General features: G+C 40.1%; 1 protein-coding gene across 3 annotated transcripts in view; it reads right to left on the bottom strand.

The window, feature by feature from the left end:
- Positions 1-27,926, bottom strand: part of SORCS1 (sortilin related VPS10 domain containing receptor 1) — a 596,232-nt gene that overhangs the window by 163,760 nt on the left and 404,546 nt on the right. For all 3 annotated transcript variants that reach the window (XM_030941406.1, XM_030941405.1, XM_030941407.1), the window contains exon 5: positions 23,805-23,878. In XM_030941406.1, coding sequence (XP_030797266.1) covers positions 23,805-23,878 — 74 coding nt within the window. The remainder of the gene's footprint in view (positions 1-23,804; positions 23,879-27,926) is intronic.

The raw sequence follows: 27,926 nt of genomic DNA, 5'->3' as shown, positions 1-27,926 counted from the left end.
GCTTGAGTCCAGGAGTTTGAGACCAGCTTGGGCAACAAAACCAAACCCCATCTCTATTAAAAAGTTTTTAAAAGTCCAGGCACAGTGGCTCACGTCTGTAATCCCAGGATCTCACTATACTGCCCCAGCTGGTCTTGAACTCCTGGACTCAAGCAGTCCTTCCACTTTGGCCTCCCAAAGTACTGAGATTACAGGCATGAGCTGCTGTGCCCAGTCAGGGACTGTTTTAAAAGGCAAGGTTAGCGGACTAGGTATTTGAACTATACCCTCACTATGGATGACCAAAAAGGTTGGGTAAATATTTAAAGTAATAACAGATCTACCAAGGAAAGAAAAGAATTATGAGGCCAAAAACTGAGAGAAGATGGAAATTCAGAGAAGGAAGTCCAGAGTGTGGCCCACTTTTCCCCTGGGGAAAACTGCCATTGTCTTGGCTACGCATGGTGGCTCACGCCTGTAATCCCAGCACTTTGGGAGTCCAAGGCAGGCGGATCACTTGCAGTCAGGAGTTTGAGACCAGCCTGGCCAACATGGTGAAACCTCCTCTCACTAAAAATACAAAAGCTATCCTGGCATGGTGGCACATACCTGCAATCCCAGCTACTCCAGAGGCTGAGGAAGGAGAATGGCTTGAACCCGGGAGGCAGAGGCTGCAGTGAGCCCAGACTGCACTACTGCACTCCAGTCTGGGAGACAGAGAGACACTCTGTCTCAAAAAAAAAAAAAAAAAAAAAAGGAATTGAAAATTTAAACAAGGCCGGGCGTGGTGGCTCAAGCCTGTAATCCCAGCACTTTGGGAGGCTGAGGCAGGCGGATCATGAAGTCAGAAGACCGAGACCATCTTGGCTAAGACGGTGAAACCCCGTCTCTACTAAAAATACAAAAACAAAATTAGGCAGGCGAAGTGTCGGGCGCCTGTAGTCCCAGCTACTCGGGAGGCTGAGGCAGGAGAATGGCGTCAACCCGGGAGGTGGAGCTTGCAGTGAGCCGTGATTGCGCCATTGAGCTCCAACTGGGCAAGAGAGCGCGACTCCGTCTCAAAAATAAATAAATAAATAAATAGAAAAGAAAATTTAAACCTGAGCATTTTGCTGCTGGAGATAACCTGACCCCATGGAAATAATATTCCATAACAGAATTCCAGAACAGCTATCTCCACATGTTTTGTTTGAACACCTCAAGCAAAGGGAGGAAAGTAGGCACACCCACTACATGATGGTTTCTTAGATGTAAGTTGTGGAAATGCAGTACAGTACTTACATACTAACTTTAGAAAATATACACAAAATAGAAACTAAAATAGGAGCAAAGAATAATCAGAAAGTATCTTTTTCCCACAACTCAGTAAATGACCAATTATCCCGCTAGGGTATGGGTGCAGGTAAGTCACCATGGAGACTATTGCTCTAAACTGAGGATTCCTGGGATATCCTTAATATTTAACACCAGGCATGGCAGATGGTTGATTCTGAATTAATTTTTTAATGAATAAATGAATAAATTTTTGAATATGTTTTCTAGACATTAGGGGTTTAGCACTGAATAAAACAGAACAATCCCTATACCTCATGAAGCTTACAATTCAATAGGAAAGACAGGGAAATTAAAAATAAACATGTCAGGTGATGCTCACAATACTTCTCAAAAGCTGTGTTAGGAAAAATATATAAAATACAAACATTTAGCCATATCAGAAAAAAAAAAAAAAAAAAAAAAAAAAAAACATTGTTCCATGGTGTCAATCAATGGCTGGTTTCCATCTATTAAGTGTGAGATTGATGTCACATAGGGCCGCAAGGCTGTGCTCTTGTCGGTGTCCTGCTCATCAATTGTCAACAACTTGGATGAAAATACATGTTGTGTGCCTACAAAATTCACACATGACACAAATTCAGGAAAAATAATGACAAGATAAGAGAAAGACAGTGTTATCTCTGAAAGTAATTTACTTGCCTAAGGGCATACGGCTAATAAAAGATACAATCAGACTGGAACCTAGACATTCTAATTTCTCTAAGGCTCCATATACCACTTGTAAAAAGGATAGAGATAATAGTACCGAATAATACGATTGTTGTGAAAGGTAAAAGACAAAAGATGTGTAGCTACTACTGCTGTCAACAGTATGAATTAAGGAATCCTTTAGAGACAGAAATTCTGTTAGAGAGTAAGTAGTTCAAACACCTCCTGTAAGAAAGCCCAGGCTTCCAGAGAGCACATACCACATCCAAAGTCATACCACTCAGAGTGTATCAAGGTTAGAATTACTAACCCAGATCCTTAACTCATCTCAATAATTATTTTCATGGAAAAAAAAATTACCCCTTAGTGTCTGAGGCGAGACGGTGTTAACTAGAAAGGTAATGTGTGTGTCTTACACACTAAAAAGATAAGGAGAAGCTGGACATGGTGACTCACATCTGTAATTCTAGCACTTTGAGAGGCTAAGGCAGGTGGACTGCTTGAAGCCAGGAGTTCGAGACCAGCCTGGTCAACATGGCGAAACCTCGTCTCTACTAAAAATACAAAACTTGGCCGGGCGCGGTGGCTCACGCCTGTAATCACAGCACTTTGGGAGGCCAAGAAGGGCGGATCATGAGGTCAGGAGATCGAGACCATCCTGGCTAACATGGTGAAACCCCGTCTCTACTAAAAATACATTAAAAAAAAAAATTAGCTGGGCACGGTGGCGGGCACCTGTAGTCCCAGCTACATGGGAGGCTGAGGCAGGAGAATGGTGTGAACCCGCAAAGCGGAGCTTGCAGTGAGTGGAGATCGTGCCACTGCACTCCAGCCTGGGCAACAGAGCAAGACTCCGTCTCAAAAAAAAAAAAAAAAAAACAAAAATTAGCTGGGCATAGTGGCATGCACCTGTAATCCCAGCTACTTGGGAGGCTGAGGCAGGAGAATCACCTGAACCCAGGAAGCAGAGAGGTTGCAGTAAACCGAGATTGTGTCACAGCAATCCTGCCTGGGTGACAGAGTGAGACTCTGTCTCAAAAAAAAAAAAAAAAAAAAAATTTATGTATACATATGTGTATGTCTCTCTCTCTCTCTCTCTATATATATATATATGGAGAAATAATGGAAAATCCCGACATTTCAACATCCTGCAAGCATTATATGTATTGGAAGTCATGAGCCTGGACATATTTGAGGGGTCCCATGTCCCAGAGATTGGAAACAGACTAAATATTAATTTCTTCAGCTTAGACGTTAAATAGCAGGGTTTCTAAGTTTGAAGGTGGCTTTTTTGCAGTCACTTGCAAAATGACTAATAAATTATCTCCCTTCTCAGAAAACACAGCGTCAGTTTTTACATGGACAGTCAGTGCCTGGCCTGTAGGTAAGGCTGGTTTAGCTATCCTTATAGTCGCTTTTCCATACTTCATCAGATTATTATGACACAAAGCCTTCTCTTGCGTTATTGTTGGGTATTGGTACTTCCGCAAAAATACACTAAGAGGCTGTTGCCCTCAAATTCTTCAGTTGAGAAGGAAAAGAGATCCAGTCAGTAAAGCTTGGAAAGGAGTAAGAATAGAATTGGGTTAGATATAGGAGGAAATTAGATTGATCTTCATCGCAGAGGCAATTTCTGGGGTGGGAAATGGCAGCTGCTCTCCTTAGCAGAGGTTGAGCATCCCTTATCTGAAGTACTTGGGACCAGAAGGTTTCAGATTTTGGGTTTTATTTTTCAGATTTTAGAATGTCTGCATATACATACTGAGATATCTTAGGGATGGAACCCACGTCTAAACACAAAATCCATTTATGTTTTATAACACCTTGTACATATAACCAGAAGATAATTTTATATCTTTTTTTTTTGAGATGGAGTCTAGCTCTGTCTCCCAGGCTGGAGTGCAGTGGCACAATCTCAGCTCACTGCAGCCTCTCTCTTCTGGGTTCAAGTGATTCTCATGCCTCAGCCTCCCAAGTGGCTGGAACTATAGGCGCATGTAACCACACTTCGCTAATTTTTGTATTTTTAGTGGAAATGAGGTTTTACCATGTTGGCCAGGTTGGTCTCAAACTCCTGACCTCAAGTGATCCGCCCGCCTCAGCCTCCCAAAGTGCTGGGATTACAGGTGTGAGTCACCATGCCTGGCCAATTTTATATAATATGTTTAGTAGTTTTGTGCATAAAACCAAGTTGTGACTGCGTTTCGACCAGAACCTATGGCACGAAGTATGGTATGAAATTTCTCACTTCTGACATTATGTTGTCACTCAAAAAGTGTCAGATTTTGGAGTATTTAGGGTTGGGATTTTCAAATTAGGGATGTACTACCTGTACTTTGTTTGTTGATGAATAATTCCTGGAGTTCTGAGTACAAGGTGTAAAGGGATTTGGGCCTGGGCAAACACAGCAAAGCTATTTTGTGAAAATACTTTGAAGGCTGTGCCAGTTTGCTTTTGAACTCATATTAACTGCTTGGCCAAGGAAACCAGTGTGATGACAAAAAATGAAAAACACACCTTTTCATTTATCTCATTTTTGGGTCTGTTTTTAAATCAGTAGTCCACTATGGATATGAATTCCTAAAGCTGGTTTTGAAAATATCTCAATGTGACAAAGAAAAGAGAGAAGAGGAAGAGGGAAAGGGAAGGAGAGGGAGTAAAAGAGAACATGGAAAACAGAGGATAGGAGAATGAGAAGGGCAAATGAAGGCATTAGAGATGGAATGAGGATAGAAAGGGAGGAAAGAGAAGTCAGAGAGAGGAGACTTTCTTCGCTGTGACTATTCCACAGGGGTCACCATGCCCTCCTGCTGCCTGGCTGCTACGAATCCCACCACAGCACCATCCATCTGGAAATTTGATTGACTGCTTTATTATTATCACTATTTGTTTATTTTATTTTATTTTATTTTATTTTATTTTATTTTATTTTATTTTATTTTATTTTATCGAGAAGGAGTCTCATTCTATCATCCAGACTGGAGTGTAGAGTGCAATGGTGCGATCTCAGCTCACTGCAACCTCTGCCTCCCAGGTTCAAGCAATTCTCCTGCCTCAGTCTCCTGAGTAGCTGGAACTACAAGCGTGCACCACCATGCCCGGCTAATTTTTGTATTTTTAGTGGAGACGGGGTTTCACCATGTTGGTCAGACTGGTCTTGAAGTCCTGACCTCAAGTGACCCACCCATCTTGGCCTCCTAAAGTGCTGGGATGATAGGTGTGAGCCACCGCACCTGGCCTGTGTAATTTATTTAAATAGCACACTTTAAAAATAACACCGCTTCGAAAAATCTGACTGCAAAAGGAACATGTATTCATTGAAAATATAATATTAAGTATACAGAAGTATAAAAAGGAAACTAAAACATTCTTAAAATCCCTCCATCTAGAATTAACCACCTTTAATATTTTGCTGTTGATCCTTCAGTACTTTTTCAGTGTTTGTGTAGGCACTCCTTTTTCTTTTTAAGACTTTTGCATCATATCATGAACAGAGTATAACACATAATATAATATTAGAATGCACTGTTTTGCCAGCTGTACAATATTATATAGTTGACTTAGTTTTCTGATCACAGAGTATTGGTAATATCTATCGTTTTTCATTTATTTATTTATTTGAGATGGAGTCTCACTCTGTCACCCAGGTTGGTGTGCAGTGGCGCAATCTCTGCTTACTGCAAGCTCCGCCTCCTGGGTTCATGCCATGTTCCTGCCTCAGCCTCCGGAGTAGCTGGGACTATAGGCACCTGCCACCATGCCCGGCTAATTTTTTGTATTTTTAGTAGAGACGGGGTTTTACCATGTTAGCCAGGATGGTCTCAGTCTCCTGACCTCGTGATCTGCCTGCCACGGCCTCCCAAAGTGCTGGGATTACAAGCTTGAGCCACCGTGCCCGGCCATCGTTTTACTTTTAGACATGATGCTGCACTGATGATCTTTGTAGGTAAATATCTGTGTCTCACATCTCTCTGGTTTTTCAACAGGAAGAACTGTTATAGGAGGAAATATTGCAGTCTTCCCTTATCCATAAGGTCTAAGTCCATAAGGTATAAGAGTGCTTAAAATGTTTAGAATATTTACCTTATTACTATACTGTATTTTTCATGTATTTTTTAATCGGTCAATTTAGAACCTTCATTCTTTGTTCTGGGAATTAAAATGATTTAAACACAGAGGTTAGTACCCTTCTTACAGGTCTGTTTTGTTTTTTGGGAGCAGCCAGGCTTGCTTTTTTCCTTGGCTAAGACAGAGGAGAGACAGGAAAAGGTAAAATAGAGTGTGAGTGTGAGTGTGTGCGTGTGTGTGTATGTGTATAACATCTTCCTTTTGGAAAAGATGTGTGAGTTGGCCAACTGAACAGACAGGAGAGCTCAGAACTATTGGGAGAGAACCCCACCTCCATGGTCAACCAAGAAAATCAGTCACAGAGAAAGTGCATTTTCTTCTGACACCTCCGTTTCAAGTCAGACTCTAAAACGCTCCTTAAGAAAAGACGAACAAAAACTTTATTAACCCAAAAGTCTTGCCCTTAATTAGTAGGTCAACAGGGATCCTCTGGACAACAGCTCAGAGCCAGGGCACAGGGACACCTAAAGTGAGAAAGGGACATTAGTAAAGAAACAACAAAGGCCAGGTACGGTGGCTCACGCTGTAATCCCAGCACTTTGGGAGGCCGAGGCAGGCAGATCACGAAGTCAGGAGATCAAGACCATCCTGGCTAACACGGTGAAACCCCATCTCTACTAAAAATACAAAAATTAGCCAGGCATGGTGGCAGCCACCTGTAGTCCCAGCTGCTTGGGAGGCTGAGGCAGGAGAATGGCGTGAACCCGGGAGGTGGAGCTTGCAGCGAGCTGAGATCGCGCCACTGCACTCCAGCCTGGGCGACAAAGCGAGACTCTATCTCAAAAAAGAAAAAAAAAAAAAAAAAAAAAAAAAAAGAACAAAACACAATCCAGAATTGAGCTTATTCACCATTTTTTTTGGTCTCTTCATTGACTGAGCAACTGAACAAAGGTATAATAAATAAAAGGTCAAGGAGGAACAATTATTCCTTCCAGAACAATTCCAGTTAGTAGAAAGAAATGATAAAAATAAAGACAAACTTCATCAGCATACTATAGTAATAATTGCTGTAGGCAAGATTGGCGAATACTAAAGTTAGTGGCCAAACGCATGTTCTCAAAGTATCTCTCCAAAATCTTAATCAATTTTCTGGTTATATTAACATATGTTCACACACTTTTTGATACTTATCCTGCCAGTAGTTAGAACTTAATTCTCCTTCCCTTGAGTGTGGGCTGAACTTAGTTACTTGCTTCCAACAGAGTATGGGACAAGAAAAAGAGTAACTTTCCAATGGAGAAATCTAGGAGTTTCCAATAAGTAAGAACATGGGACAAGAAAAAAAGTAACTTTGCAATGGAGAAAACTGGGAGATGCCACCTTCACCACATGATCAAAGTTAATATCATCAGTAATAAGACATATTGATATCTTGTATTCCTTGATATGAGGTGATGAGAAGGGTACATCATTTCTGTGATATTCTTCCAATAATCTATAACCCTGTAATCATGAGAAAATATCAGACTAACCCAATTTGAGAGGCATTCTACAAAATACCTGACTAGTACTTTTCAAAACTGTCCAGGTCATCAGAGACAAGGAAAGATGGAGGAACTCCCATGGATTTGAAGAGACTAAAAAGACATGAAAAATAAATGCAATTTGGGATTCTGGATTGCATCCTGGGTCAGGAAAAAAGAAAAGCTGGAGGGGGACGGTATTAGTAGAAAACCTGGAGAAATCCAGACAGTCTCTATTTTAGTTCATTGTTTTCTACCAATGTTAATTTTTTAATGGTGAACACTGCACCATGGTAATGTAAGATGTTAACATTAGGTAAAGCTGGGTGAATAGCATATGGGAACTCTCTGTATTATCTTTGTAATTGTTTTGTAATTCTAAAATTATTTTTAAATAAAAGAGGAAAAAAATCCTATGCCCAAATCTTATTAAGGACATGAATTAGAGCAAAGCCACAATTTCCTTCAGAGAAGAGAGTAATCTGTTCAGTAAGTCAGCCTCATCACATGGAATGGACTGGGTATGCTGTCATTAAAGCAGGTAAACAACTGTATCACTTCAGCTGTCCTATATTTATGATTCAGGCATTTTAACAATCACAAAAAAATAAAGCTACTTCATTTTTCAAAAAAAGGTTAAGGTTGCTAAGTGGCTCTTATTTCTGGGATGTTCTTATTTTTCATTTATTCATAAGTAGAAAACAATGCTGACAGCCAGAGTTCTTATTTATTCTAGGGCTTCCCTGGTTACCACAGAAAGAACCTGATAGCAGATGACAACCTAAAGATGTTGGGTCCAGGAGCTGCTGAAATGTGAGGTCAAATGTGAGGCTTGTGCCTGATGTGGTTGTCTGCTATGTCTCTTTTGGATTCCTCTCACTTAGGCATCTTGCTTTCCTTGGCTACTGAATTACTCAGGAAGGCCAGCTGATCATAGAAGGCAATGGAAAAGCTGGTTTGTTCTCTTGGATGGTGAAGCAGAAGCTATCCCAGGCGCATAAATATTCTAACAAGTTTCATCTGTCACAATAGAGTCATAAAGTTGCTCTGTTGAGCACATGATAATGGCTTTGTAATTCAATTATTGGTAGTATTTGTCTTCTAGGATTTATCTGCCTTAAACTTCAGCACTCATGTAAAACCCTTTACCATAAATCTTATAAATGCAGGTTCTGTCCCCCACCCCAGGGCACATCTTGCTATGTCTGTGAAAACCTTGACAGCTTTCTCTAAATTATGTAATTGTTCTCTTTAGAGATGTTGATGTTTTAAGTGCCAAAGTCAACAATAAAAAATAGTGGGACAGATCCATTTCCTCTAGTGATTCTCTTTAGAGGAAGAGAATCCTGACAGACCAAGTTCCATTCTCAAACCAAAATGATATTTTCATCCATTTCTCTAGCATTTTTTAGAAGAGATTCCTGCAAGTCATAAGAGATCAGATGAGATGTCTTCTAAGTTCTATTTGATCCTGAGATTCCGATGCATAAATACATCAGGGCTTCTCACCTACATAGGTTCACTAGTCTTACAGTTGGTTTTAGAATTTTCCTCTGTCTACTCTGCCTTTCTTTTCTGCTCAGTCAAGTAAGTCAACCTTCAGTTTTTGGGTCTTCTCTACTCTTCTGTCTTGGATTTAGCATTCCATATCTCAGTAGTTATCTACTATGACAACCCTATTTAACCTTCCATTTGAAAATGTACTTAAAGATACAAAATGACAGATAGATAGGAAGAATAAGTGCTCTTGTTCTGTAGCACAACAGGATGACTACAGTTAACAATAATATAGTATATATTTTCAAACAGCAAGAGGAGAGTATATAGAGTGATCTCAGCCCAAAGAAATAAATGTTTGAGAAGATGGATATGCTAATTACTCTGATCTGATAACTATACATTATATGTATCCCATAAATATGTACTATTCTGTGTCAATTGAAATATTAAAATAAATAAAAGGAATAAATAATGTTACCTCATCCCCATTATCTGTCCTACCTTTTTCACTCACTCAGAAAATATTTACTGAGCACCTCTTCCATCCATTCCAAAATGCTATTTTTTTTCTCATTTTAACATCTTATACATCAGCAGGTATCTTATGATTGCTAAAATGTTATACAGGCATACTTGCATATTTTCATTACACTTCATGTTATTGCTCTTCACAGATATTGAGGTTTTTGTTTGTTTGTTTGCTTACAAATTGAAGGTTTGTGGCAACCCTTCATGCAGCAATTCTATCAGTGCCATTTTTCCAAAAGTACGTGCTCATTTCATATCTCCATGCCACATTTTGGTAATTTTTGCAATATTTCATACTTTTTCATTATTATAACACCTGCTACAGTGATGTGTGATCAGCGATCTTTGATGTGACTATTGTGATTGTTTTGGAGTGCTACAAACAACAATCATGTAAGACTGCGAACTTAGTTGATAAATGGCATATGTGTTCTGATGACTCCACAGATCACAGATTCCCCCATTTCTCTCCCTCTACTCAGGCCTCCCTATTCCCTGAGATGCAAGAATATTGCAACATTCACTTGTTTGTGGAATGGAACTCACAATATATTTTAGATATACCCGTAGTTTAATTGGCAGCATTTTTTTTTTTGCTGATACATAAAATAATAATTCATCTTCATTTGATTAATATTTAGACTTTATGATACACAGTACTTGCCACCACTGTTCTAGGGACTTTGCTGTCTCCGCTCTGTGGTCAATTTCTTCTTACGTGTGTGTGTGTGTGTGTGTGTGTGTGTGTGTGTGTAAGAATCCTTTCCTTTTGTCTTGTTCTCCCACGTTTACCTATGTTTTCTGCATAAAATATGTCAATATTGATTATATTGATTAATCCTACATCTCAGTATATATGCTTTCAGGATATAGAAAGGGAAAGCATGATTCAACGAGAGGAGGAATATTACCCAAATATACATAATGTGGCATACCCAACTGTTCTCATTTTGAGGGAAGTTATTTATCACATTTAAGTTATGGAGGAGCAGAAATGCCATCATACTAAGTAGAAGCATAATTTTGCTTTTGTTTTTATTTGGGAGTTATACATGGTTTCAAAATACCTGCACAGGTGACAAGTTTTCAAAGGGTAGACTGTGATTTACTTCTGCCTGAACTATATTTCTCAGAGTCTCTGTGTGATTTCATATTAGAATTCGCCAAAAGGAAATATGAGATTTGGAAGGCAGGAAAGGAGCGGCAGTCAATTCCTTCCAAGACACATTTTAGTTACAGGTAGTGAGGGCAGATACAGATGTCCCGACAGGTTCTAGTTTGTCCTTATTCTTCTCTTCCCAATTCCATGCCCAGTTTTACTTGAGACTGCCCTCCTGTGACCTCAGGTCCCAAACTTGCTTGGCTGCAAAGTCACTGAGCAGTAGCTATGCAGGGAAAATATCCTTCCGTATGGCATTCTCTTTGCAGTCCTACCTAAGCAGCTGCAAGCCCCTTTGTAGAAGGGACTGTGTTTCCTATATCTTTGTGGCCAGAATTTGGCTTGTAAAATCACTCTATTGATATTAAAATTAAATGAGTTGGATAATATAAAACTGAGAAGCTACAGGGCCGGGTGCAGTGGCTCATGCCTGTAATCTCAGCACTTTGGGAGGCTGAGGAGGGCGGATCATGAGATCAGGAGATCGAGACCATCCTGGCTAACACGGTGAAACCCCATCTCTACTAAAAATACAAAAAAACTATCCGGGCGTGGTGGCAGGTGCCTGTAGGCCTAGCTACTCAGGAGGTTAAGGCAGGAGAATGGCGTGAACCCGGGAGGTGGAGCTTGCAGTGAGCGGAGATCATGCCACTGCATTCCAGCCTGGGTGACAGTGCAAGACTCTGTCTCAAAAAAAAAAAAAAAAAAAAAAAAAAAAATTGAGAAGCTACAAATAAAACCTTCAGCTGATTTTCTATCCGTGGTTCCTGATTCTGGGCAACAAAGAAGTAAAATACATGCACACATTAAAAATTCCCATTGAAAATATAAATTATTCAATCGAATCAAAATGAGATTGTCACATTTCAGAAACACGTTAATACCCAACTCTTCCCTATTCCTCTTTTTAGTAGCAGTTAGCATTTACTCATCATATATGTAACCAACCTGAATGATCTCATTTTAATCCTTACAGTGAGTATACGAGGAAGACACTCTTATGAGGACCACTTTACTGATGAATACTGTAAGGGTTAAAGAAGTTAATTAAAGAGCTCAATGTCAGGCCCCTTGAAAACAGGATTCTGGCAAAGGTACTCTGACTCCAGAACTCTCATTTTTACACATTAAACACCATCTCCTATTGACTAAAGGCAACATTCAGAGTCGGTGATTGAATGAGTAAGGATAACCATACAAAGATAGGATGCAAACCTAGAGGCCCTTAATTTGAAAGCTAAGTGAGGTGTGATCACTAGGGCCAAGTCAATTCCTTCTAATAAAATTCTAAATTAAGAAGACACAATTATGAGGATATTTTTTCCCTCTTACCCTCATTCATGGCAATCACTCACATTCTGCCATCATAATAATTCTTAGTGAAGTCTCGAGAAGTGACTGAATCTCTATTGTTCAAAGCTAGGAAGCTGCAGTCTGTGGGGACAGGCATCATCAAGATAAGGATGACAGGAATCAATGATGGCCATTAGTGAATGAAGGTCACATGAAAAGTGATGGGCTCACACTGCAGCAGGGGAAATTTATCTTAATTTGAAGGGAAAACTTGCTAATCACAGGAAAAGATTAAGAAGTGGAGGAGGGGCCAGGTGCAGTGGCTCACGCCTGTAATCCCAGCATTTTGGCAGGCCTAGGCGGGCAGATCACAAGGTCAGGAGATCGAGATCATCCTGGCTAACATGGTGAAACCCTGTCTCTACTAAAAATAAAAAAAATTAGCCAGGCATGGTGGTGGGCGCCTGTGGTCCCAGCTACTTGGGAGGCTGAGGCAGGAGAATGGCGTGAACCTGGGTGGTGGAGCTTTCAGTGAGCTGAGATTGCGCCACTGCACTCCAGCCTGGTGACAGAGCGGAGTAACAGTAACAAGGAAAAAAAAATGTGGAGGAGGTGCAAAAGGGTTAGCAAACAGCATTCATGTGGAGATCATCAACAATAAAAAAACAAGAAGAAATACCACGCCTCTCAAGGTAATAAAAATTTTCTTAGCTAGCACTAATAGTGCAGGCACTAGAAATGCCTCAGTACAGACCTTGGGAAGGGATCTCAGGCAAGATTCTCTGCCACTTCTCCCTGCTCCTTATCCAAACCATACAAGATTCTACTGAGAGGGCAGCGGCTCAGAATCAGAAGAGACTGCCTGGGAGAATAAGGGAAAGTGTAAAAGAAGAGCGAATAAAGTCCATTCTCAAAGAAAAGGGCTTTCTGAGTTCTTCTCTTGAACTCCATATTCTGAAATGTATCCAGACCTGTCAACATCAGCAGTAAAGGACAGGCTCACACTGTGAGAGCAGTCCAGGATGAGTCTTTCTGGTTTTGCTTGAATTTCTCTGGTTACAGGGATCTGATTACTCCATAGGACAGCCTAAGGAGTTAATAAATAGCCTAGTGCATAGAAAAGTGTGCCTTTTATGGATCTAAAATTTTCCTTCCTTCAATATATACTTCAGTGATTTAGAATTCTGGCATTCTCATGCTAGAGGGAAATACAGAGGTTACCTATTATGGCTCTCTAATGTAACTAATGAGGTCTACTCAAGATATTTCAATCTGTGTGTTGATGGATTTATATGTGTGCACGTGCAAGCATGTGTAAATCTGATGAGTTTTAGTACTCTGTATGTGTGTATGCACAAGTTTCTGCTGCTCTATTTACTGTAGTACACAAGATAGAAATATGCTAAAGGCAGAGTCTTGAACCTTAAAAAACTTGTCTTCTAGAAGGAAATGAAAAGAAGACAATAAAGAAATATATATGGAGAACACACTAAGTGCTAAGTTACTTAATGGTAATATGTCATTTTTAATTCTAAAAATAAGACTTCGTAGCAAGAAATTGAAGCTTGGGCAGGTGAAATTGTTTCTTGGAATCACCTAGTTAGTTAATAGTAAAGCTGGAAATTTACACCTGAATATGATCATCCTAAATCCGTGCTTTTCCTACCAATCGCATATATAGACCTGCAATCTAGTACATGGTATGATATATTACATTTTATGTGTGACATCATCACATTTAAATTCAGAGAAGAAAGAGATTTATTTTGCCCCCAAAAGCAGGAAGAACCAAAGAAGACTCCATGGCAGAGGTGGGCTTTGGTATAAGGCCATAAAGATCCACTGTGATCCTAATAATAACAAAAATCCTCAGACAGCACCTTTGTATTCAAAGACTAAAACTGTCCTGGCTCATAATAGGTGCTAAAAGTTAATCATTACTAAAATAAGTAAGGACAGATGTAAGAAGTATTGACAGACCCATAGACTTACTAGTGCTTACCATTACTTACCTGGCCTCCTGGAATTTAGCATACAGAACTGGAGTGGGTAGTAGGTCAGAAAAAGGACATTTGAGCCCACATTGGCAAGAACCTAGTTAGAATCTTCCTCTTCAATTTATGTTGCAAACAATGATGAATGAGACAAATATTTGATTGGGTAGACACGGGAGTTCTTAGGCAGTGATATAGGAAGATGAATGGAGAGGCTTTTTCATTATTTCTCGGTAAGGTATTGGTGGTGGAGCTAAACCAAGGTAATGCTAAAGGAGAATGGGAGAGGAAGGATAATATTATGAGGGAAGAACTGATGCAACTTGGAAATCCACATATTTAAGAAGAGGTAAGAGAGCAGAGATAAATATGACCCGAAAGTGGTCAGGCTGCGATATGAGGAATAAGGAAATATGGAAGCCTATTTTTAAAAAGCTGATTCTAAATGGTAAGATATTCCACTGCAACCTCAACATAACATTGAAAGTAAGTGATGGTACTCATTTCGAAGTTTTCTGCAGACAGTGACCTGCTTCATAGCTTTGAGTAAGAGATGAGGTAGAGTATCTTGGAGAAAAAAAAAAAAAAAAAAGCCATACCCCCTTCCTAATATATTATCGGTATATCTGGTCATTTTTATCTAACAGAGTTTTATGTTCTTTCTCTCTGTTTTTTGTAACCTTATTAGACTTCATCCCATTTCCACTTTGCAGAACCTGGAGAAGGAAAAATGCAGAGGCTTAGTCTCTTGTTACTAAATCCACTAAATTCACTGCAGGGTGGGAAGAGGAAAGAGTTACAGCCATCTCACGCCACATTCTCTAAGCCTCTTTGGTGTGGGTGGCTTACAGAAGTCTTGGGGATGCTGTGCTGAATGACTGGTATATATGAAGGAGGAAGAGAAATGGCCATGATGACCTCGTGCATATAAACCAAACTATCAAACCACAATAAGAGGGATAAAAATCTGAAGTTGACTTGGTGGCAATATTCAACAAGGCCTTGAGAATGAATGGTAATGATATGAGTCAGAATCAGAGAGAGAGAGGCTATTTTATATTCTGGAGTGTTTTCTGATCATGGACAGGTATGTCAGCAAAAGTTTATGAAGCTGCCTCTTTTGTGTCAGCCTTGATACTCAAGGTTAGAGGAGAAAATCTGGGGCAGCGATAATAGGACAGGTATACAAAAAAAAAAGTCACTTCAAGGACTAGCAGTGAGGCCCCGTGGATGTGGATAAAGTATCTGCCAACGTAGGAGTTTTACATATGAAGAGAGCTCAAACTCAAGCCAGACTTTACTGGTCCATGGCACAGTGGGGGCCATGAAGATACCCTGGAGGTAGATTATAGCATGGTGTGCAGATAACACAGGCTTTCTAGCCAGACATACCTGGGTTTAAATTTCATTACTATTGTCTACTAGTGTGAGACATTAGGCAAAATTGTATAAGATAGTGTTTATTTATTTATTTATTTACCTTATTTATTTCTCATCTGAAAAAGAGGACTGAAACATCTCTGGATAATGGGTACCTCTTGTTGATGCCTTCCCATTATCCTCCCCACTTCTTTTGATAAAAGCACCTTAGTCTCTCCCCGGGCATCATATTCCTTACTCTCTGTCCATATGGTTTAGTAAAGTTGATTCTAGCCCCAGGTCTATCTATGGGCGTTTTACCTAATCAGATCCCATAAGATTTAATCCTAGGAGTTTTTCTGGAACAAGTAAGAAGTACTTTTCTTTTACATTAGAGTGAACTGGGAAGATAGAAGCTTCTAGAGGCCACTGCAAAGAGAAATTTTGCCCAAGTGAAGCTAAAACAGAGGAAAGGAGAGTGGAGTGATGGGGAGAGATCAAGATCTGATGCATTTAAGAAGCCTATGGATGTAGTGGAGTCTAATAAAGTTCCTTTTGACTTCCCAGATCCATAAGCCAATATCTCTTTAAAATTCTTTTTCTTCTTAAAACAGGATGCATTTTTCTATCACGTATCTAGAAAGAATCTTGATCAATAAACTATTTCACATCAATTATTTGAGGACTGATTTAAACAATATGTGCAAAAGACTTAGCACAAGTCTTGGCACACAGTAAATGCTCAACAAATGGGACTTGTTGAAAAAGATGTGCAATGGGAAGTCATTCACATTGACTGGCATGGAACTGTGGGGGAAGAATGAGAATGGGTATACATGCTGAAATGCACTGAGTATAGCATAAGGATAAACATTTATCCTTCTGCTATATAATACAGATGTCATATAACCCCCAGAGGGACATCACTGAAACATAGCTGGCATTCCAAAATAACAAAGGTTCATTGCTGAGCCAACTCTTGATTTTCCAAGAGTGAATTAGTCACAGAAAATATGTATCACCATTCAGCTGTCCCTATGTCAAGTCAGCTGTCTGTATGTCAGAGTAACATAATCAATAAGATAAGGCTGAACCTGTTTTTAATTAAGTGAAACAGCCCCGAGATTGCCTTGTCTTTTGCATAATTAATAGATTGCTGAAGAGTTTCTAATGAGAAATGCCTTCCATTGCTTTATACTAAACTTGACTCAGATCCTAACAAACCACATTCACCGTCCTTGAGTAGAGAATTTAGCTTTTGGCAGGAACTTTCCTTATTTAAGGCATTTGGATGCCACTGATCATCCACCACCATGTTCTTTGTTCAGTGTCAAATGCAGCACCTTAGCTTTTACCTACTGAAGTGCTAAACTAAAATCAACTAAAATAAAATTTTAGAATTTAAAGTTTTTTCTCCTGTCTTTTATTGGAGGATGAGAAGGGAGTAAGTCTTGAATTTGAGCTGATCTTTCAAAATCTGGCTGTAACAAATTATGTGTTATGTTGGATAAACTACAGCACTTCACTTTTCTGTTTCATCAAAATGGGGATAATAACCACTACCATATAATCTTGTTAAGAGGATCAAATAGCATGATTATCATGTGGCTACACCAATGTAGTTACTCAACAAATACAAATCCCCTGATAGAATTTTATCTTTATGACACTCAGTTCTCCCATCTATATATATTTTCCCTAATAAGAAAACCCATCTTCCCTTACAGTAGCATAATCTTTTTTTTTTTTTTTTTTTTGTCTTTTTATTCCCTTTTTAGGAATTACATTTCCTTCAACCTTGAACCATGCAGTTTGATTAGGTCTCAACCCCAGACTGTTGGGGTAGATATGTGTCTGATCTACATGAGTAATGAATCATCTTGTATGTCCTTGATCCAAGCCAGGCCTCTCAGATTCAATCCCTGGAAACAGAGAAAAAGAGACAGACTGGCTTGATGGGATTTCTAAACTGTTAAAATGTAAGCCTAGGCCAGGCGCGGTGGCTCACACCTGTAATCCTAGCACTTTGGGAGGCTGAGGGAGGTGGACTGCCCGAACTCAGGAGTTCAAGACCAGCCTGGGCAACACGGTGAAACTCCGTCTCTACTAAAATACAAAATATTAGCCAGGTGTGGCGGCATGCGCCTGTAGTCCCAGATACTCAGGGAGGCTGAGGCAGGAGAATCTCTTGAACCCAGGAGGCAGAGGTTACAGTGAGCCGAGATCATGCCACTGCACTCCAGCCTAGGTGACAGAGCAAGACAATGTCAAAAAAAAAAAAAAAAAAAAAAAAAGTAAGCCTAAAGCTGCTAGTGTCCACTGCTGTCACAAAATGGGAAAAGCAAACCTGATAATGAAGACAACACAAAGAAAAACAAAATTAATAGAGATAGAAAGGTAGCTATTATGAATAATATTAACACTGTTAGCCAGTGGGCATTCAAGATGATTCTTAGGCACAAGGCATGTAACCAACTCACAAGAAGCATCTCATTTGATGAAGTAGGTATTAATTATTTTACAGGGGGGAAAAACTGAGTCACAAAGAAATTATGAAACTTCCCCATGAATTTTTTTTACTTAGTAAATGGCAAAGCTAGAAATTAAACCTCAGTGTCCTTGAACCCCTTGACCTGCAAGTTGTACTGCCTCCCAATATAATTGATTTCCAGCATAGGAAAGAACAAGACCACTGTTGCTGTCAGTTAAATTAAAAGGACACCTATTCTATTAATGGTAATTATTATGCTGTCTCTTACATGATATGATGTTCTATATATGCAAATAAGTTTTAGAAATAATCTGAACTCCTTGGAGGAAAGTTCATATTTATGGTTGCTATGGTAGTATTAATAAAACCAGCTCAATACTCCCATACACTGTTCTTTTAGATAAACATAGAAATTGACCCTTCTGCTGTTAAAGCTTGAAACCTGTATTTGTTTTATCTGAGTTCCTTCCTCAGGAAAGGATCTTCAAGCCTATAAAAAAAAAAAGTATTAAAGAACTGAAACTCATCAGACCATGAACCAGATGTCTCCTTGCCCCTCCCTAGTTCCTGTTGTACACCCTGTTACATTGATTTCCTGCTTAAAAAAAAAAAAAAAAAAACCCATACTTTTAGCCAGGCAGATGGATTTGAGACTTAGCCCCCATCTCCTTGGTTGCAGCACCTGATTAAAGCCTTCTTCCTTGGCAATATTTGCTGTCTCAGTGACTTGCTTTTTGTGCAGTAGGGTCTTGACCAAACCTCTAGTGCTTTGGTAACATTGTCAGAAACCACTGGGATAATATAAGAATAAGTTGCTACAGGCTGGGCATGGTGGCTCATGCCTGTAATCCCAGCACTTTGGGAGGCCAAGGCGGGTGGATCACAAGGTCAAGAGATCGAGACCATCCTGGCCAACACGGTGAAACCCTGTCTGTACTTAAAAAAAAAAAAAGAATAAGCTGTTACATGCCATAATTATTTCACAATTGCTATTTATTACTTCCAGGGGTGGCAGGAGCATTGCTATCAGAAATAAAAATAATTATCAATGTGTTTGGTGATGAGGAAAAAATATGAATTGGTCTTCATTTCTTCTTTAGGGAAATTCTATGTTATTACCCATGGTAACTTAACAATTTAACACTAGAGAAATCTCCCTCAGTCCCATACATACTCCCAATAGCCAGGTTCCAAGCAGAAATGTTAAAGGAGGTTGACTTTAACTATACTTTGCTGAATTATCCTAGATAGCCCCATAGTTCCTATATAATTTGACATAACTGGTTTCCAGAAGTGAATCTAATAAATATTGCTTTGACTGACAACTTTTCTGTCAGCTTAAGGTAGTTGCTCAGAGTTAGAAAATACAGACCATGTGGGCAGAGACCGAGATTTTCATCAACAGTCATGGTACTATGCAATTTACGAGTTCCCATGCCTTCTCTAGAAAAATCAATCAAGCTTAAGGAACCCATGTGAGCCATTTGACAAGCACAGTTGGCACTGTGGTCATAAGAACTCTGGGTTCTCACCATTCATATGCCTGAGGGTGCTAGATTTTCAGGGCTCACAGTCCCAGACAAGAACATAAGGCTAAGAGGCAGAGACAACAGCGTTTGTTGATTTAGTAGAGCACAGACTTCGGTGACAGACAGCCTTCATTCAAATTCTGGCTCTGGCACTTTCCAGCTGTGTGACTTTAGCCAACTTACTTACCTTTTCTATACCATAGGTTCCCTATCTGTTAATGATGATAATGAAAAACTTACTTCAGAAGGTTGTTATGAGGATTAAATAGCTTAAGTTTAAGTAGTGCTTGTTGCACTATTAAGACTTGAATGGGCAAGATGTGTCTCTGTTTTCAAAAACAAAAGAAGGAGGTTTTATTTCTTTTACTTAACAGGTCAATTAGAATTCATAGGCCGGGCACGGTGGCTCAAGCCTGTAATCCCAGCACTTTGGGAGGCCGAGACGGGCGGATCACGAGGTCAGGAGATCGAGACCATCCTGGCTAACATGGTGAAACCCCGTCTCTACTAAAAAATACAAAAAACTAGCCGGGCGAGGTGGCAGGCGCCTGTAGTCCCAGCTACTCGGGAGGCTGAGGCAGGAGAATGGCGTGAACCCGGGAGGCGGAGCTTGCAGTGAGCTGAGATCCGGCCACAGCACTCCAGCCTGGGTGACAGAGCGAGACTCCGTCTCAAAAAAAAAAAAAAAAAAAAAAAAAGAATTCATATACAATTGGGCCGGGCGCGGTGGCTCAAGCCTGTAATCCCAGCACTTTGGGAGGCCAAGACGGGCGGATCACGAAGTCAGGAGATCAAGACCATCCTGGCTAACACGGTGAAACCCCGTCTCTACTAAAAAAATACAAAAATCTAGCCGGGCGAGGTGGCGGGCGCCTGTAGTCCGAGCTACTCAGGAGGCTGAGGCAGGAGAATGGCGTAAACCCGGGAGGCGGAGCTTGCAGTGAGCTGAGATCCGGCCACTGCACTCCAGCCTGGGCGACAGAGCGAGACTCCGTCTCAAACAAACAAACAAACAAACAAAAAAGAATTCATATACAATAATGTGTAATGTTTTTATAAAGATAATTTTATGGCTTTTGATTAGAAGAGCTTTGCTAGTCAAGCTTTCACAGAGAAGATTCCTTCTTCAAGGAATAGGCAAGAAAATATTGCTATTAGCACTGGTGGAAGCAGTGGTGAGGTCTGTTCAGGTTATAATAATGCATAAATAAGACCTCTGGTGACATAGAAAACACTGTATATACGTACCACTTCATCTCAGTTCCTTTTTCTTGCCCATCCTGTCCATATTTTTCATTGTTTCTTTTGGTAGGAACCAACTTCTGCCAAGTCCTCTAAATGGGTACTTCCTACCCTATAGTTCTAGGCACCATGAGCAGATATTTGCAGTCATTTGAAAGTATGACTTGAGAGAAGATTTGTCCCTCATGCTTTTTCATTAACAAAGCAGCAACTGCATTTCCAGGATAAACTAGGAGGACAACATTCATTTATTTCAGTCCTTCATTTGCTTATTTTCTGAGGCCTTTCTATGTACCCAAAAAGGGAGAGAATGAAAGAAAAAGACATGAACCCTGTCTTCCATAAACTAACTTTATACTTTATAGACAAAACACACAGAGATGAAGGTTTCTCATGAGTACAATACAAAATTAGTAAGAGAGGGAGAAGAAAACGCTGACCAGAGAAAGGAGATTCAGTAAGAGACAGAGTTGAGTTCCTGGAGACAGGAGATGTCAATTTGGACTTTAGAAGCAAGGCTCACACCATCCTGAACAAGAGCACCAGAGGGAGAGAGGTAAATAAACTTCTGTGCAACAAAACCTCCTTTAGTTACAAATGTCTCGTTTTGATAGGGGAAAAAGTGGTATCTTGCCATATAGAAGTCCTTGTGTTATTATCTCAGAGCCAGTTTGTTTGCAAATGGCCTAACTTTTTCAGGCAGTTTTGCTAGCTTTTTAAGAGATTTCTCTAATGTATTTCTCTGGCTTTCAACTCCCACAGGGGTTTTAGGGTAGTGTTTGAAAATGAGAAAGATAAAAATGCATTCCTCTTAGAAGTTCATATAAAAGCGAAAGAATTGGAGTGGAGGTGGGAAGCTATTATGTACCTCGGTGATCTATTCTGCCTGTAACTCTAAAGGCTGATGAGAGGCAGTGTGATTTCAAGAGGAATCAAGAGGAGATACTTTCACTGCCCTCATTGCAGGGAGCTCATTGGCTCCTAAAAGGTCACTGTCACAGTGATTCTGAATGACATGAATAAAGGATAAACTCTTGTCTGAACTAGTTCCTTGTTACACAGTTTATAGTAGTAAAAATCTTGAAACAACCTGAATGTCTTTTCCACAGGCAGATTAGAGAAATTAGGGTAACGTAGAATCACATCTTTTGGCAGGAGGTAGGATGTACATTCAAAGGTATTGATAAATATTAACATCAAAATCACACTAGAATGTTCTGTGCTTTGTTCTTACTTTGCCAGAATCTAAGACCTTGGAAACTTAAAAGCCAAAGTTAACTTCTGATATTTCCTTGTTTTCAATTTTACCCACCCATTCCCATGGACAGAGCCACCTCTAGTTTAACTAGGGGGATGAACTGAGGCGGTTAAAGAAAGGAATGCTATTTCCTTTGTCCCTTTCTTTTTCTTGCTGTCCCCTTCTCTCTTTCTCTTCACCTATTTCTCTTTTCCTATACATACATCCCACTAACATATATAGTTTATGTTTTGCATTAATTAGGCATAAGATTTACCTCCAATCTATATTCTTAGAGCAAAATGATATGTAGTCAACTAAAAATAATGATGTATGCATAATAAACTGCATCCCCTCAAAAAAAAACAAGGCATAGAACAGTGTGCACAGCTACCATTTATGTAAATGTGAGTATCTCTATCTATATATGTTAGGGACTGAATATTTTTGTCTCCTCAAAATTCGTATGTTGAAACTCTAACCCACAATGATGTGATGGTATTTGCAAATAGGGTCTTTAAGAAGTGATTAGGTTTAGCTTAGGTCATGAGGATACGGTCCTCATGATGGGATTAATGCCCTGATTAAAAAAAAAAAAGAAGAGGCGTGGTGGCTCACACCTGTAATCCCAGCACTTTGGGAGGCCGAGGCCAGGGGATCATGAGGTCAGGAGAGTGAGATCATCCTGGCTAGCATGGTGAAACCCCCTCTCTACTAAAAATACAAAAAATTAGCCAGGTGTGGTGGTGGGCGCCTGTAGTCCCAGCTACTGGGGAGGCTGAGGCAGGCGTCTCAAAAAAAAAAAAAAAAAAAAGAGGAAGAGAGATCAGAGCTCTCTCTACCATGTATGGACACAGACAGAAGGGAGCCATCTGCAAGCCAGGAAGGGAGTCTTTAGCAGGAACCAAATCCGCCAGCACCTTGAACTCCCCAGCCTTAAACAATGAAGAATAAATATCTGTTGTTTAAGCTACCCAGTCTATGGTATTCGGTTACTGCAGCCCAAGCAAAGTAAGACTACACACACACACACACACACACACACACACACACACCACACATTTGGCAATTCACAGAACATTTCTAGAAAGATAATTAAGAAACTAGTAATAGCAACTGTGTCCCACATGACAAGGAGAAGGCTGGCCAGGCACGGTGACTCAAGCCTATAATCCCAGCACTTTGGGAGGCCGAGGTGGGCAGATCACTTGAGGTCAGGAGTTCAAGACCAGCCTGACCAACAGGGTGAAACCCCATCTCTACTAAAAATCCAAAAAGTAGCCAGCCATGGTGGCGTGCACCTGTAGTCCAAGCTACTGGGAAGACTGAGGCAGGAGAATTGTTTGACCCAGCAGGCAGAAGTTGCAGTGAGCTGAGACCACACCACTGCACTACAGCCTGGGTGACAGAGTGAGACTGTCTAAAATAAATAAATAAATAAATAAATAAATAAATAAATAAATGACAAGGAGAAGGCTTACAAGATCTAAAATCAGGAATGAGAGGAAGATCTACTTTTAGACTAAATAACACCTACTTCTTTAGACTGAAAATCTTCATTTGAATATATGTGTATATAATGATTTTAATAATAAAAAGTCACTATTAGATTTTTTTAAATGTCTCTCTCCACAATTCCACCAAAATATAACAACGCAATTCTAATAAAGCCCTTGCAGTTCACTAACCTCCATAATCCATTTGGGGTTTTTCAAAAAGACTGTGACACATTTTTTAACATTCTCTTAAAGTGTTTCTTACTCTAATGTCACATCCTGCCCTGAGGGGATGTGGGCATGTCCCAGTAAGAACAGACCTTATGTGAGAGCACTGGTGAGAACAAGATTCTAATGGTCATTTACTAGGTTATATCTGACTAGATCATATCTCAATGTGCTACAAGATAAAGTGAGACTTACCAGTAGAACCTGTTTGGTACAACCCCTTCTTGGATAAGCTGCCACCTTCTCCCAAATTCAGCAGAGCTGTATAACTGTAAAGAACAGAAGTTACTCAACACTATGGTTCTATAGTACATCACATACACAAACATCAGTTCATTGGATCAATAGTAATAATAATACCTAACATTTATTGAACACCTGCCATACACAAGGTGAGTGCTCCACATGTACCATCTCCATTCCTTATACAAGCTCTGCAAGGCAGATTAATATCTTCATTTTACAGTTGAGGAAATGGAAGCTGAGAAGGATTAACCGACTTGTTAGAAATTACATGTCAAGTCAGTAGTTGAATGAACTGGAATGCACACCCTGTTCTGCCTGGCGATAAAGTCAGCTGTGCCACTAGACCTAGCATGGGCCGAGAATTGTGGGGAATGCAAAGAAGTGCAAAATCTAGACAAGGTTCTGGAAGAGCACGCAATGTAACCTGAACCTGGCTCAGATAATGAGAAATGCACGAGGCAGCCAGTGATAAAACAATGCAGAAGACAGGAGCCAATTTAGGGATGCTTCCCAGATGCTGTGGTGAAACAGCTGGGACCTGAATGAATGACAGCATTCAAATGGACAAAAATAGCATTATTCGCAAAGGAACAGCATGAGTCAAAGTGGTAAGATAGACAGGGACAACGTATAAATAAGCCAACTTATCTATGTAAGCTTATCTAAGTAATAATTACACATTATTCAGGCATCCAGTCAAGGAGAATCTGTACCTTTTTCTAAGTCTTTTTTATTATTCTTTTGTTTTTGCTTTTGTTTTTTTGAGATGGAGTCTCACTCTGTTGCCCAGGCTGGAGTGCAGTGGTGTGATCTCGGCTCACTGCAAGCTCCGCCTCACCGGTTCACATCATTATCCTGCCTCAGCCTCCCGAGTAGCTGGAACTACAGGTGCCTGCCACCACCCCTGGCTATTTTTTTTTAATTATTATTTTTACTAGAGATGGGGTTTCACTATGTTAGTCAGGATGGTCTCAATCTCCTGACCTTGTGATCTGCCCATCCCAGCCTCCCAAAGTGCTGGGATTACAGGTGTGAGCCACCATGCCCAGCCTATTATTCATTCTTTGGCCATCATGCCTGAGGGAGACTGGTTTCCTGGGTACATTTCATGTTTGATATATTTAATAAGTGCCAAGGAGAGATGGGTGACAACTCCCCTCATAGAGATAACAGAAGATGGGACAGGTCACACCATCTTAACTGAGAACCCAAACAGGCAGTGTATGCATGGCCTGCTTCTTGTTCCCAGCATGTCCTGAACACCTGGTATTTCAACACGGAGAATTGTACAACAGCAGCAGGCACCCAACCCGAGAGTATCCACTTCTCTCTCTCTCCCCTTTGTCTTCTTTTCTTTTTTTTTTTTTAAGCCTAGAGCTCTACTTCTTTCTGTAAGTTTAAAGGAAGCAGAGTTCATACCATTGTGGTGTGCCCATGTCATACAGATATATCTATATTTAGTAACATACAAAGATTAATGCAAATGTAAAAGTATCAGGACAGTTCAAAATAATATGTCTGGGTAACAGGCTGAACTCATATACATGCTGCAAGAATAATACATAAACTCTGTGTGCTCCTACGGCTACACCAAAGGATTACTATTCCCGCTTCCACAGATAATTCATCTCTGTGAGGAATTGTTGGGCGCCAGCATTTGTGGTTCTGTTTTTCTGTTTTTAAATTTATCCCCTAAGCTTGAATCTGGAGCCTATGGACCACTCAGGTATGTCCCATGACATTTGTTTATATCTTCAAAGAGCAACTTTGTTATTTGTGAGCATGTAGAGGCCCCTCAAGCAGTGGGTATACAAAACAATCCAATAAACCAAGCCTCTCTTATTCAGCTCAGTGAGATTCTTTCAATTTACTCTCTCCAAAGGTACCTTTTGGTCCTGGTGGGCTGGCCCTGTCACCTTCCCACATGCGCCCTGCTGTGCTTTCACTGAGGCTGCCCACTCTGGCAAAAGTGGCTTCAAGACTTTCCTTCTTCAACACCACTCTTGTTTTCAGAGCCATATGAAAGTCCACCTCCTCTATGAACCCTCCTCTACCTACTAAGATTCCTACTGGTCTCATCTCCAAAGAACTGTGGAACAAGAGCAGATGCTATCAAACTACCAGCCATGTATTTATATTTAATTCTCTTAACAGCCTTACAAGAGAATCTTTCACGAATGAAAAGCAGAAATTCCTTTCTATCTAAAATTACTCTAAAATTTCTAAGACCACTTCCTGCCTCTTTAATGAGATTGCAAAGCTTTTAGATGTTGGAAATCCTATCATTCTACATGTACAGGTGCCTCAAACAGTAGATGATAAAGGAAAAAGATAATGATTTGGAACCACGTGAATTTCCTAGTCATGTTTCTACCTAATAAAGCACCCAGGTTTCACAATTGGTGGACAAAGAAAATTTATCAGAGGAATATATTTTGCTTCCATGGATTTATAACTAGAGGCATATTCCTAAAAAACAAACAAAACACACATCCACAAAACCCTGTAAATATCAGTATATTTGAAACTCCCATGGATTTGAAAGCAGAGTCTTGAATATTCACTTTTAGACAAAACTGCTCTGTATTCTCCATATACTACTTCAGACATTTTCTCCCTAAAAAGTTAGTTGTCCAGTCTGGTGTTATACTGACTAAAAAGAAAACAACTCAGCCATTCAAGTTAACGTGTTAATTAAACCTACAGAGTCTGGAAGCAAAGTGCTCCTCCACAAAGAAGGGAAAGGTATCAAAGCATTTTACCCAATGACTGTCTCAGCCACCAGCGGAAGGCTTTCCCTGTAGAATGAGTCAAGGTCCTTTAATAAAATTCACAGTGTTGGCACACCTAAATAAGATTTATTTCCCTGCCTGTCTGTCTCTGGCTCCAAGGTTTGACTGTCAGAACACAGAACTGAGAACTATCATTACTATCTGTCACATCAGAGAAAGCAGCAGCAGCTTTCTCTAGCTATGCCAAGCTTAGAGAAAGACAGAAAGATTAAGAAGAGGATGGAAGAGTACTTAATCTAGTTTTAGGAGGCCACTGTGCCTCTACTAGTGCCGTGTCATGAACTTAAAATTGCCCTTCTTAGAGGGTTTGATTTTGTTTAGCTAACATTACTATAAATGCTGAAAAAGAACTGAAGGAGCAGAAATGTTAGAGAACAAGGAAAGATTCTGGTTATATCTGCAATAAGAATGCAACACAGAAAATCCTTTCTGTCTAAAATCATTCTGAAGTATCTGTGACTACATCCTTGCATTAGTAAATACAACTTAATGAGCACAAACCCAGCACTCACCTGTGCTCAAGATCTATCAGCAGCCTTAGGGCCTAACCCTCCAGACTGTCATTATGCTGGTCTGGAGCCATTAGCACTTCTCTCTCTTTCCTGACATGTTCCTCTCCTGAAGGATTTTTTTTTTTTTAAGACATCTTTCACATTGGCTTGTTTCCTTGCCATCTGTCTTTGTTTGCTTTAAGAAGAATGCAGATAAAAATACACTTAATTCCAAAGGATGAAATGGCCAGGGTTAGTTTCATTGACAGCTTTGAGCCAACTCTTAGGCATCTCTGGCGCCATCCTCTGGATGTCTTTGGAGCTGCAAGTTGGATGGTGGGCACCGGCTATAAGGAATGATAAAGAGGGATGCCACAGCAGGACAAAATAAACTGGGGGAGGGAAAGAATGGGATGCACTGGTTTTGCTCAAGATTCCTAGTCTACAGCAGATAAAGATGGGATGAGAGAAGGGGAGCAGCCATTTCCAACTTTCGTTTCCACCTTAACATTCACATTTTGGTTAAATCCCTAGAAGAGTGACAACTTGCTACTAGATAAGAAATTCAGCTCCTTGTGGTGATCCACAAGCTTGCAAATGTCAGTGTCCTTAAAAAGTCTTTTCAATATTTCTAAATCGGATCAACGTGTCCTCTCTTTGCAGATTGTTAGAGATGTGCACGTGATGGAATTCTCTTTTGCAGCTGGGAAATGAGTGAAAGAGCATCCATTCCACAGAAATTTGTGCTAGGAGAATTCCATAGAAGCTAAGAGTTGTGATAATGTTTT

The sequence above is a fragment of the Rhinopithecus roxellana genome, chromosome 11, assembly GCF_007565055.1.
Source record: "Rhinopithecus roxellana isolate Shanxi Qingling chromosome 11, ASM756505v1, whole genome shotgun sequence".
Taxonomy (NCBI): Eukaryota; Metazoa; Chordata; class Mammalia; order Primates; family Cercopithecidae; genus Rhinopithecus; species Rhinopithecus roxellana.
This window is presented reverse-complemented; position numbering and strand designations above follow the sequence as displayed.